This window comes from Boleophthalmus pectinirostris, unplaced genomic scaffold (assembly GCF_026225935.1).
Source record: "Boleophthalmus pectinirostris isolate CB_2022bp ecotype Guang Dong unplaced genomic scaffold, ASM2622593v1 HiC_scaffold_13, whole genome shotgun sequence".
NCBI classification, from domain to species: Eukaryota; Metazoa; Chordata; class Actinopteri; order Gobiiformes; family Gobiidae; genus Boleophthalmus; species Boleophthalmus pectinirostris.
In genome coordinates, this window is record NW_026571036.1 from 19,860,895 (window position 1) to 19,874,570 (window position 13,676).

Below are 13,676 nucleotides of genomic sequence, written 5' to 3' on the forward strand. Positions count from 1 at the left end.
AGCTGCCCTGTCTGAAGGCTCCAGAAAAGGACAACCCTGACAGATTCAGCCACCGGGAGCAGGTGCTGAGCAGGGAGAGTTTGACAGGGCGCTCCTACTTCGAGGTGGAGTGGAGCGGCTCAGTGGCGTATATAGCACTGGCTTACAAGGCCACTCAAAGAAAAGGCTATGCAAAACAAAGTACATTTGGACTCAATGGTCCATCCTGGGCTTTGGACTGCGACCAAAAGGTTTATAAGTTCTTTCATAATGATGTTCAGTCTTGGGTCTTTGGGCCAGAGGGTTTTTTGGTTGAATACACTCATCTAAGGTGCTTCTTCAGTTCTTGTCAGATTGCTGGTGGACACTGCCTGCCTCACATCTGCCTGAGGGGAGAAGCTAACTACAAGGAAACTACTCTGAAAATAAACACCTTGACTTGTTTACAGTTTCTGTTTGGTTGGCTTGGATGAGCTGTGAAACTTACCACTTCATGCCACTGACACACTTAATAATTAATAAATCAGGATAATCCCAGTAAACCATTATTAAAGGCCTGAGCTGCAGCAAATAAAGTTTTTCTTATAAATAGCAGAATGAAGCAATAATTAGCCATAAATGTCTTATTCAAGCCTCTGCAGCTCAAATTGAATCATATTGCAACTAAAATAACAAAACTCTTCCCATTTTTGCAATGATTTGCAACGTACCCCTGATAAATATTGAGCCCCAAAATATATTGTTCCAGGTTTCATAGATTGAAGTTATATAGTAATTATTGTGGCCTAGGAATAACCATAACATAAAGATAAAGATAATTATACATTTTACTGCATAGAATATTTCACACACTACAGATCAGTTGTGAAAGTGTGAAAGAGGGCAGTGGACAGTAAAAATCTTTCCCCATGAAGCCTCTAACCAAGCATCAGTATAATATATGACACTATGAATCATCTCTCCATCTATTCTGTTTGTGGGGAGCCTAAGTGCAGCTCTCTTAGCTCCCATTGGATGCTTCTATAGGTCCAATTTCAGATTTGCTATGATGTTTTTTCCACTCACACAAATTTAAAGTATATTTTTAGGCATCAAAAAGACATTAGTTGACCTGGTGTGTTTCTAGGTGGTATTTGATACTTTGCAGTAACATCACACTGGGGGTTTTCTATAATGCATTTATATTGGAGGAATGTTCAGCTGTTCCAATGGTGACACAATACACACATTAGCAAAGACAGACAAAAAAGTCTTAAGATTGTCTGAAAACTCAAGCAAAAATACAAAATTAATTGAAACCACATTTTCAGAAGTACAAGCATTCATGATCCTGTTTAGGATCAAAAAGGTGATTAACTGAAAAACTGTAGGCTAATGTTATAGTTCCAACCAAGTCATCTCTTTCTGGTCAGACTGTGTTAAAATAAATCTTAGATTATAGTCTAACTTGAGTAACAGAGCCTCGAACAGACTAGTGCTTTCAGTTAGCTTCACACCCCCAGGGAATGTTGATGACATCCGCTGCAATGTATCACTATCGACATAGACGTATAAATAAAGTAGGTATTAAGATAAACCCACCCGTTTCTGACAGAAAATTAAATAAAGAGGTATTTATATAATGGCTAACATGACAACTGGATGATACTATTGTATTTGTTGATAGCGTGTGGTGAGCTGGCCCACACCAATACAATTTCCTTCAACACTGTCTTATTCATCCACCTTTTTTGTGAAATGCTCTTGACAGCGGGACCAACAGTGCAACGCTGTTTATGATTAATATCCCACTCAAATGCTGTCACATCAACAACTGGCAGCAGAAGCTTGGCCGGAATTTCAAATAAATCCTTTAGGTTATAATTGGAAACACATTTTATCATTTGTTCCTCTGGGGTAGTGGAGGGGGTATTAAAGCTAGATGTTGTGGTACTGGTCAGGAAATCAATACACAAAAAAACTGTGTTGTTTTAGCCTGTCTAAAGTCTGAAGCTCTTCTCAGTGAATCTTTGGAGACATAATGATATAGAAAGGGCCCGTTTTCTATCAATCCAGCTACAGCTACAGCTACATTTTTTTTCATATTATTATAGACTTATTATAGTCTACAGAATAATTATATCATTTAATGACCCAAGTGGTTTAGGTATTAAGAGCCAGTTGGGAGCAAATGTGTGTGTTAATGCGGATTTTGAAGATTCGCATAAGTAATGGGAGGTGGAAACACACAAATATTGCATTTGCATTTGGATTTAATTTGCATAAAAGTGTATTCACTCGCTACAGGTGAATTTTGATTTATGCACATAACAGTTACAGATGCATTGTGTAACTTTTGTGGTGGAGGGAGATGTTATTGCTTTGTCTGAAATGTTTCACAGTATGGTATTAAACATTTCAATCTTCAAGGAGACAAGACCAGACCAACTTACAGGTCAGGTCTGTGGAGACGCAACCCCACTCAGTCAGAATGCCTTTTTTTAAATTTTATTTTGTATTTCTGAGTTATAGAAACACCTGTAATAAAAATGTAAAGTAGAGCTGTTTAATGTCATATTGTGGAACATTCCAGGCAGAGCAAAGAAATATATATAGAAACTAAAAAGTTACATAGTGCACTTTTAAAGTGGCTAGAAACACTCAGCGACAAGTATGCACCAAACTGAGCTACAAGGTGAGCCCATTCATGAGCTGTATATGAAAGGCAATTAGCTCTATTAATTGTGCAAGAATGACTAGAGACAATCATATCCAACATTACAAAAAATATAGGTCAAAAAAGCTACATTACAGGACTGTATTATACCAAATTACATGTTCAAACAGCTTTTCCAACACCACATAGATATGCTACACATTTTTGCTGTGAAAATCTTGTTATGCATAGCTGTTCAAAACAACAAAATCTCTTGGGTTTCAATCCAAGAAAATAATCTTCCATAACAGCAGGGAATGAGACAACAGTAACTATTTATCATTCTAACCCAGCCTCCCACTCAAGCTTTAATATGAATGCAAGTTTAGTGTGTTTTTCTTCTGTGAAAGCTCTGGGGAGATGCAGTCAAAATTCCATACCTCAGAGCAGCCACCACTCTCCCCACAGCGTCATGGAGTACTGTTTTGACTGACAGGTCCAAAGGTCCCACTGCCACCCTCAGGACCTCTTCAATCTGCTCCAGAGGGTGCCCATCTGTCGCCATGGTGACCGCCAGCTCGTGAACTTTGGGCCTCTCGGATCGGGACAGATCGTAAAGTCGGCTGTACCCCTGCAGCTGCTCCTGGAATAAAGACAAAAACAAAGAAAGATGGAGTGTGGAGGGCTGACACGCTGGACCTGCCGGGCCAACGAGACACAGAGAGGATTTTAGCAAGTCATAACAAATAAAAAGTCAGTTTGAGAGGGAAGGAAGCAGGAAATGAAGAAAAGTGAGGAGACAAGACCACTGTGAGAAGTTTACTAAGTGGAGTTTGTGTTGGAGAGTGATGTTCTCTATAGGTATTAACCCAGAGGGCAGAGGCAGTCTGTACAGTCTAAACTCTCTGTACCAATTGGCTCTGTTTTCATTCTTAATGAAAAAGAGATACAACCTGGAAACAAACTGTGCTTCAGCTTGGTAGAATGTCTTTTCACTTTAAGTACCGCATGTCACAACAGTCCATCTATAACTTTAAAGTACAGTACATCGCAAGTTACAGATAAAGTAGTTAATAACACAAGGAAGGACTGTTCACAGGGGAAAAAATCAATCAAGCTACAAGTCCGTACAGTCTCCTCTAAATCTTTTCCTGAAATTGGTTTCAACCCTTGCACAAGCTTCAACTTTTTGTAACACATCACCGGTTCCACCATTTACATTCATTTATGTACACATAGTGAGGCTAATATATGAGTTGGGTGGGCAATATGGAAAAAAAATATCACAATCTTCTTGAAGCCACAATCCATACACTTGATACTTTTCTATTGCTTTTAAGAGGTAAATAAAGTAATCTGCTACTTCTGAAAGTTGAAACTTCACTGTGACCAATTGGACAGTGGCATACTGAATCACAATATCAGACCATCACACCATTACCATATTACCCAGCCCAGTTTTGAGATGTGTTTTCATGGGGAAAACTTTTTTGAAAAAACACTTGTTCCCTCTGATGTGGATAGATTTGTTGTATATGTCTTAGTCCAGAGGCAATATAACTATTCAATAAGACTAAGGCCGGCTGTAAGCAACACACATCTGCAATAAGCTTCTAAGAAAATCTGTGACTGCTTTGAAGGGACTGCTATTTATATCTGACCAAGACCATAAAAACACAGTAGGTAGAAAGTTCTAGTTTGTAAATGCTATTATATGAGAGCTTTAACCATAAATTAATTTCAGCTTCTTGACTCTAGTGTGCAATTGGTAATTTACCGTCCTCATGGCAGGTCAAGGCCCTTGTGGTGGATTCATGCACAATCCACACAGTAATTCCCAGCAGCTGCACATGTACAGGCAAACTCAGCCTACAGCATTCCTTCTATCTATCTTTCTCTACCTACCTACTCTTTCCTTGTTCTTATGTTTTGTTTTTTTGTTGTTGTTGTTGTTTTTTTAGATTCAAGGATATCGCTGTGTCCTGCATGCTTGAAGTTGAACCTGGCCTGCAGTATGTATAGATCATTAGGATTATTGTATACTGCTAGCACTGGGTCTCAAACTGTGGTACTGTTACTTTTGATAGTACAGTCATCTTGCTTAATTTAAAGGGCCCATAATAAGCTATTTTCTTGGGACAAAAGCATAGCTGGAGTTGTGTTTTGTTTAATTCATACAAACCCTGCATATTTAGGCTGAATTATTCTCTTAAACAGAAAAACACTGATCCGCTTTGTGATGTCATGTGGTAATACAAGAAGTGCTCTACTATGTTTTTAAACTGCATACACCTTCACTAGAATCATTTGAATAATTTCAGCCCTGGAATTGCCAAGCTCTACTAAACTAAAACTACGGCTTCATGACATCACAAGGTGAAACAGAGCATTTTGAGCTTTGGGAATGTAGACAGACCAATAAAGCAGGGTTATTCAAAAGAGTGAATAAAACAAATCGCAACAGGTATGTTTTTGAGGAGGTAAGAACATTCTAACATGGCTAAAAGCTCACACAAGCCAATTTTGCATAATATAGGACCTTTACAGTGATTCCTGTGTCAGAATTGCTCTAATTGGGGCTTCAGAGCACTGCTGTGGTCTACATTATCCTGGATTTAGTCATGGATATTCAAGTGCTTTAGTCTTGGTTTAGTCATCCTTTTGTTCTAATTCTAGCACAGTCTAATCATTTACCTGCTGTTTCATTCTTCTTTTAAATTACTGGTTCCTTGCATACTTGTTTTCATTAAAATGTACACTCACCTTTTTGTGTTATGGGGTTTAAAATAAAATTGCCTTACTCAGTACAGGGTGGGAGTGACTAACTCTTAATGGGGGCACTGTGGTTGCCGTAGTAACCACCACTTGCTGAATCATAATATCCGCTCTGTGTTGGTTCGCATTAGGCCAGAGGGAGGTGACAGTGTGGAAAGTCAGTGTGACTTTGCTTAATGAGATACAGCGTGGAGCACACACGATATGTGCAGTTGTATAAAGCCATATACAGGAGCAAAGATTTATATTAACATGTCCTTGGCTGGTCCCACTGAGACCAAGAGGAGTTTGGTCAAGCAGAACCATCCCAATATTAAGCAAGCAAAAAGGTCTACAGAGCTCGGTTCAGGATAGTACCTGTAGAAATTCATGTAAAAATGAAAACGTAAAAAAATAAATAAATAAAATAAAAATAAAAAAAACTGTAAACTGACTGAACAAATAAAATGCTGTTTTAAAAAAAAGAAAACAAGATGTAAAAGATGCAAAAACTGGATAAGATTTCTCTTTTGCAGGGCTACAAGATGAACTGAATCAAAATCACAATATGAATGGACGCAATTAGTAAATCGCAAAAGGCTGTAATTTCTGAAGTGCCACAATTTCCTCCACAAACAACTAAATATCCTGTCACATTCTGCATAAAAACTGCTCATCCTGTAGCTACGATCTGTACCAACATGTTCTGAAATATAATTCTTGTATTAGTTTGTTCATTCACATTTCAGTCTTTTTGACAATTCTTCTGAACGTGTTTAAAAATTGAACTTTGAACAGAATTCTTTTATTAATACATAAATAGTAAATCTAAGCTCCATTGCAAAACTTGTCAGAAAGATTTGCAGTTAGATATTTTTTCCCAGATCTTTAAGCCCCTTTTTTGGTTTCAAAGCCAAATATGAATGCTAAATGAGCTGCTTGCTTTGGTTTGTCTATTCCAAAACTAAAACTAACTTTGTCAATATATGAAAGCAAATGGAAAAAAGCTTAAAGGTGCACTATTTTGGTTGGGGGTCAATCAGCTGCTTGTTTCTATAGATATGTCATTGTTCTACCTGGAATGTTCCACAGTATGATATTAAACAATTCTACCTTACATTTACTCAATTACAGGTGGTTTTACTGCTCAGAAATACCTACAAAACAGGCATTCTGACTGTGAGCGCGATTGCCTTTCCACAGATCTGACCTGTAACTTGGTCTGATTTGGTCTCCATTAAGATACATATGGAGAAAAGCATATGATGAACCCTCTACCGGCAAAGTTACACAATGCACCTTTAAGTTGTAAGGGTAATATTTAGACTTACTCTAGACTTTTTTGTCTCCAGGGGAAAATAATTTTTCACACACACACACACACACACACACACACACATACCATATGTGTTTATTCTTAAGCAGTCTACGCAACAAATAAACCCTGATGGAAAACGTGCACCAACCCATGTTGAAGAAATGCACAGTTAATGGTAAAAGTTAGAGTTGTTGTGAGGAGCAGATGGGCCATACCTGTTGACTGTCCCTCAGAGCCACGATGCAGGGCTGGCTCAGAGTGTCCAGGTGGGACTGGGACTGCTGCAGGTGAGAAAGAGCCTCATCAAAACTCATCCCTGCTGGGTCCTTCTCCTCCTGCTCTCCGCCTCCTCTCTTCCGACTCTTCTCTGCCAGCTGCCGCAACACTTTGGAGGCCCGCTTTATGACCTCTGACCTCGCCGAGATGCTCAGCTGAGGGGGGACAGAATAAGTAATGGAAAGTGGGGTCAGCCTGGGTAAAGGAGCATTGTATTTGAAACATTTATGTATCTGTTTTTGTCCTTCTCTCTCTTGTTCCCGGTAGAAAAACAGCAATTATCAGAGTACGGTGAGGTACAATCTTGGCACTCAGACAGTCATGAATTATCAAATGAAAGTGGCTATACCTCATGGTGTTGAGCAATAATTGTTTTGCCCCGGTACAGAGATATTATAAAAGATTGTAGGGTAGAAATAAAATTGCTGCAAACTGTTTAAAACAAGCTACATCTGTTTTTCACGTTTTTATGATTACACAAATCAGGTACAACACCTCACTTTAGGCACTCAACCATTTAACAGTGACATTAAAGGGCCCATATTTCTCTTTTTTTAATCTATGTTATAATGTTGTTTCCTCGTCACAAACATACCTGGATTAGTGTTTTGTTTCATTCTCACATGTTTAACACACAAACCCTGCATACTTCTATTCTTAGTTCTTCTCTCAAACGGAAAACACTTTGTGTCACCTTGTAATGTCATGTGGTAATAAAAAAAGTGCTCCACTGTGTTTTTAAACTCCACACATTCACTAGAATCATATGAATAATAAATTTCAGCCCTGGAAATGCCAATCTCTACTGAACAAAAGATAAAAAATAGCTAATAACTTGCTTCTAAGCCATTAAGTTAACACAGGGTGGAAAAGAGCATTTTGAGCTTCGAAGATGTAGACAGACTAAAAAAAAAAGGTTACTCAGAAATGTGTGAATGAAACAAAACATCTCCATGTTTTTGAGGGGTTAACAGCATTATAATGGTATAAAGCTCATTTAATCCATTTTGTGCAATATAGGACCTGGAAATTAGTATGTTCAATACTGCCTGCTTTTTTAGATGGAAAGAAAAAGACATTCTATACCTATTTCACTCAGAAAGAACCAGATAACTTCTTGGCTTAGAGCACTGAAGGAATATCCCAAATTAACCACCACTACCACTATGCCCCTCTTTGAAAAGACATTTGAACCAATGTACACTTTGATTCTATGCTAGAGTGAATGGGAGGATCATAGCTGCCTGCTCTGTAAGTGAATCTATTCAGAGGCAGCAGGTTGGCCATTTATTCGATGGTGCCTTGAGCCTTAAACATTGTCACACTCAAAGAAGACACCAATGATTTCTACAAAACCAATCATTTCTTAAACCCCCACAGTGACGAACATACCTACATGCAGCACCTGCACTGGTCAGATACCTTAAGAAGGATTGTCAGTAGTTCTTTCACAAGAAAAAGAGATCACTAAAATAGCAAATAGCCTGTCAAACCACTGCAATTTGTCTTACAGGCTGCAGTGCGGGTCCCTCATGTATGTCTAAGTCCATTGTCTGAAGTTCAAGGCACGCATACAAGTCCTATGTCATTAGGTTCCCTCTGTATTGCAGCAGACAACAGTATCTCAGCCCACATCGGTCAAAGTCAAAGGTTACTGGGGGTGAGAGTTTATAAAAGAGAGGAAGCTTCCACTAAAGAGTCTATCTAAAATCAATAGATCAGAGGGAAAGAAATGCCAGCACCCTGTTTCCCCAACAACCAGGCAAAATAACTCCTGGCTATCTCGCTAAAGCACTATACCCTCGTGGGATTGGGATCAATCCATCTCACTCCAGTGTTAAAGGTCACATACTCCACTAACAGCTGCAAAGGATTAGGGATTAGGAAAAAGTGACCAGACATTTCCGTGGTAATTTGCATGTTATAAAGCCCAGTACGGACACGCCGCCTGCTGGGAATTAGAGTTTAATTGGCACTGAAGAAGAAAAGGATCAATTAGCTCTCAGAAAGTTATTGGATAAAATGGCTGTAAAAAGGTCTAGGAAAAAGGGTGGCAGCACGCCAGTGAAAAAAAAAAATCCACAGTTGGAAACTATTGATAAGGGGCACACTGAGGCACTTAAAGTCCGCGGCAGGACTATTTTTCAGAGTGATGTAATTATAGGGCTGACATTTCGTGTGCAATTTTATAATTTCTTTTATAAATCATGACTGGTCTGTGCTTTGGGGCAGAACGAGTTTGAAACTGAATAATATATTTAAAATTAGGAAGAAAGCTTATAACTTTCCCAAAAAAGTAGCTAGAGGCATTAGACACGGCTGGTCAGAGGATGTAGAGATTCAACCTGATGCAGTGATAAACTGGACTTTCACACAATATGAATTTTTGGTGGTAGCCTGAAGCTAACCACCTTCTGTGCTGAACTCACTGCAAGTCAAGTTTAAGCTAGTTCATGTTCTGTGCAGTAATAGAAAATATAATTCACTTCATGTGGAAGTTGCAGTCAAGGCCAGGAAAAAATTGTGATACTGATATTCTTTTGTTATATTTTGGCCCAGAATGCTAACCGAAAACTAAAACTACATAAAATAGGTTTTTACATGGAAATGAGTAAGGAATAGCATATAAAATCCACTTTCCCTTGAGTTTTAATTTTCACACTATAAAAGTAAAAATATACTTTTTCTAAATACTTACATGTTCGACTGCATCAGGGGAGAAAGTAATGTTGTCCAAAAAGTTCACAGCGTCACTGGGGACCAGCCTGTCGAGGTATTTGGCGCAAGTGTCGTAAGCGTGGAGGTAGTCCTGGTCGTTCTGGGGGGCTCTCTTCAGCAGCTGGGGGTCCCCTCTCCAGAACAGCTTCTTTAGCCAGACAGAGTGGACCGCACTGGGAGAGACGGTGAGCCCCTCTCCCCCGGGCATGGGCAAGCGCGTGGCCAGTTTGGAGATGGACAGGACATTCTGACTGGTGAGCACTGGTTCCAGGGTGAGGAGTGGGTTTAACGTTTCATCTGTCAGTTTGCGATAGTCCAGACCTGAGAAAAGAAGGTACAGCACATTAAGAAGATTTGAATGGCGAGGCCAATTGGTTAATTTTAAGTGCTCATAATACTAAAGGGATATGCAAATGTCTATGTTGGCCACGTGACAAATTGGCAGTCTTATAAGTGGCTTTATTACACTTAAACAGTATTAGTTTTTATAGTCTGAAATTGGCAATACACCAGCTCCTTCTATGTAGACTGGGACACAATCTTGATACTCATTGAGAGGATATGACTATTTTATTGGATAAACTTTCTTAAACAAGACCCAAAATACCACATTCACAAACACAAATTTTACCAGTTACGGTACTTACTTTTCTATATTATATTTGAAGTTTTTGTATCTATTTATGGCTTTAACTGTCAAATGCACAGTAATTAAATGTTGTTTTTATGCACAATTATTCTGTGTTGCAATCCAGGCTCTGAGTTTGTCCAGTTCAGCTAGTTACTTATACACATATGTCTTTTATAATTGTAATTATTTCATCGCTAGGACAATCATGATAATTTACTATATCAAATGATTGTTCAATATATAAGAAAGCTAGAGCAGCCTACTGGGAACATTTTATTATTATTTTGCATCACAATAAGATTTGAATTGTTCAGGGTTGACTAAGAAAATTACTGGACTGCATATATACTGAACAAGTACTTGTGTTTCATTCTGCCATTAGCTTACTGCAGTCTACATTTTTTAACAATATTATAGGTTTGAGAGTTTAAAGGGTAATCCTGCTTTAGTGTTGGTGTGTAAGTGGTATAGAGTGGTTTCATTATTATTATTATTATTTATTATACCATGTCAATGTTTATGTAGCAATATATCACACTTCAAAATGTTTCAGGCCTAATCATCTCCCCAAGAGAATATAAAGGGTTTGGTTGAGTCTTCTTCCATGTGATGAATAGTTTCCTAGATGCTGTAATGTCCGTGCTCATCCCATTTTGCACTTTCTCACTCAGACACCAGGAAAGCACGCACTCTGTCTGGAGCTTAAATATTTAACACGGTGCAGCCTTTGGGGGGGCTCTGGGGTTGCCACATCTGGGAATGCCCCACACAGACACATTCATTACACTGTGATCAGATTGAAAGGGGGATGGGCTTTTTCAGACACACTTATTGACTAACACTCTCAAACCACACACTTACAGGTCCCATTTTCACAGCCACACCCACCTATGTCTGCCTCCACACACCACTAAGCCTACAAGAGAAGGCACTCAGACTATGTGAATAATGATACTAAAGACACTACACCATCTGACCATCTGTTTCAATATGCACAAATATGGTTAGGCTATATTACCAAATACGCAAAATTCATAGTGTGATATTAAAAACAAAAACAAAAAAAAAGAAAGAAAAGACAAGACAAGACAAAGCTTATGTAACTCTTTGTTTGGGTTTAATTAAGCCACAAAAGGAAGAGGGAGATTTTATTGACTAATATGCTTAGTGGGTAGGGAATGGACAAGACAATTTCCACAAGATGAGACAAGATGCAAGATTGGGTCCACAAGAAAGAGACAATAGATTAGTTTTTTAAAATTATTCCTAATACACAAATTTCAAATTCAGTTTCCAATTTTGGCCTCAAAATTTTGAATTTATTTGATTTCATATTTTTGTTTTAATTCTTTGGAACTGTGAGACCAATACGTAATCCTTTTTGTTCAATCCAAATGTAAACACTCTCACAAAACAATTTTTCTCATGTGTGCACAATCTTGTGGCAAATTTGTCTGACAAGACAAAATGTGGCATGAGATTTTGTCCCATCCCTATTAGTGGGAAAATATGTAAGCATCAAATGGTGAAGAGTGGGGAGTGACATTGAGCAAATTAGAGCCAGAAATTGAAGAAGTTATCATAAGTGCAGGTGGAAGCTTTGTACTGGTCCTGGATAAACGGAGAGGGTGTGGCCAAAAAACAACAAGAGCCAAGAGTTTGCAAATACAGCTCAAAATTGTAATGTACAGAACCAGACGCCATTTTGGACCAACCTTACGACACAGGCAATCCTTCACTTCCCATCCAAATTCAGTTTAAAAAAGTGATAAATGGAATAGTAACATTTAGGATGAAGTTGTATGGTGAGGTCAGCCTGTCACAATAACAAGTTCTGAAGTGCGATATATTGCTGAGGACAGTATTATATAAATTTGCCACTGACACAATAACCCTAGAAGTAGAATTGTCCCAAAAAAACATCTGTAAATGAACACTAATATATGATTAAAACGTAAACTGCAATAAGTAAATAAGTAAATAAATGAATAGCTGAGACACTAGTAGTTAGTGTGTATCTCAGATCTAATTGTAAAGCAGAAAAACAAAAAGTTCCAGTCAAGTACAAAAAAAGTCCTCATGATAAATGTTGACCCCCAAAAAGTATTGTTCCATCAAACATACATTGAACGATAACTAGATATAGGAATTATCGTGACAGGCCTATATTGGGGGTAAAATTCCACCAGCATGAGTGCAACAGACTAGCCTGATTCATCAGCCAGGTTCACTTCGTGCAAACCACCTGACCTCGCAGCATTAGGATTCATTCACTCAATGGTAGGCGGGTACTTTTTTATTTAACCAATCACTGCTATTTGGTTGTGATGTATGTAATGTGCCGCTAATGGGGTAACTGGTATATTAAGCTTTTCCCAAATCCATTGGAAGAAGGGCAATAACAGCTTTCCCCTTGATAAAATTCACCAAACATTCTCTTTGTTCCGGCTTTAAATCCTCGATCTCGGGAATCGTTGCCAACACAGAATGTATGGTGCCTGGACTCGCACTTCTGAGGTTCTTGCAAACCGTGTAGTGTATTCCGATTCCTGACCTAGTAGCTGAAGGGAAATTAAATTGAGTGGTGGGACTAGGTGGCGCCAGCCTGGCTAGCTACAGACACAAGAACAAGAGACCACAGAGGATAAAACTAATTAAAATGCTAAAAGGACCTATTGCCACTTTTAAAATGTTTTATCTAGACTTTATACCATTTAAGTCATTAAGACATTACCAGAACTTTCTGAGTTTATACCAGAATTTCACAATTTTCACAGATGGAAGAAAACTGGCAGCAAGTGCAAACTGGATATGTCTTAGTTTTTTTCTTTTTATAAACTCGTTGGGGTTACGGTCTAAAGCAGAAGGGAAAAGCGAAATTGAAGAATTTTTCTTGTTTCACAGCCTCAGAATTTGCTGATAGAACCATAACACTGCCAAAAAGATGTGGAACTTCTGCAAGGCAAAAACGGTGAAGACAAAAAAATCCCTTGATGCGTTGTGATGTTGTAAAAGTGAGAAGTTTCCAGCACTCATTTGCATTACATTTAATTGGCTGAACTTACTAGCTGCTCCGTTTTTAAGTTAGTTTAAAGTGTGCCATGTGTCTTCTGTAGAGGCTGTGCTGTGATTGGGGAGCAGAAGGAGCAAGTGAGCCGTGAAAACACTGTTGACACTCGCTGACCTTTATCACCGAGATCTGACACTTTCTCAGAAATCGCAACAAAAAACTTTAGCTTCTCGACCACTGGAGCAAGAACCAGTGACACGCCGCAACCTGGACATCCAAAACTAAAGGAGGGAGCATCTGGCTGACAAAAATGTACAAGAAAAGCGCAAGTGTTGTTTAAGAAATTTGGGGCGCC

At 38.6% G+C, this 13,676-nt stretch overlaps 1 protein-coding gene across 1 annotated transcript in view; it reads right to left on the bottom strand.

The window, feature by feature from the left end:
• The window catches only part of nbas (NBAS subunit of NRZ tethering complex), a 167,199-nt gene that overhangs the window by 52,078 nt on the left and 101,445 nt on the right, over nt 1–13,676 (bottom strand). The window contains 3 exon segments of the mRNA XM_020938410.2: nt 3,055–3,257; nt 6,902–7,117; nt 9,661–10,001. Of these exon segments, the coding sequence (XP_020794069.2) occupies nt 3,055–3,257; nt 6,902–7,117; nt 9,661–10,001 (760 nt within the window).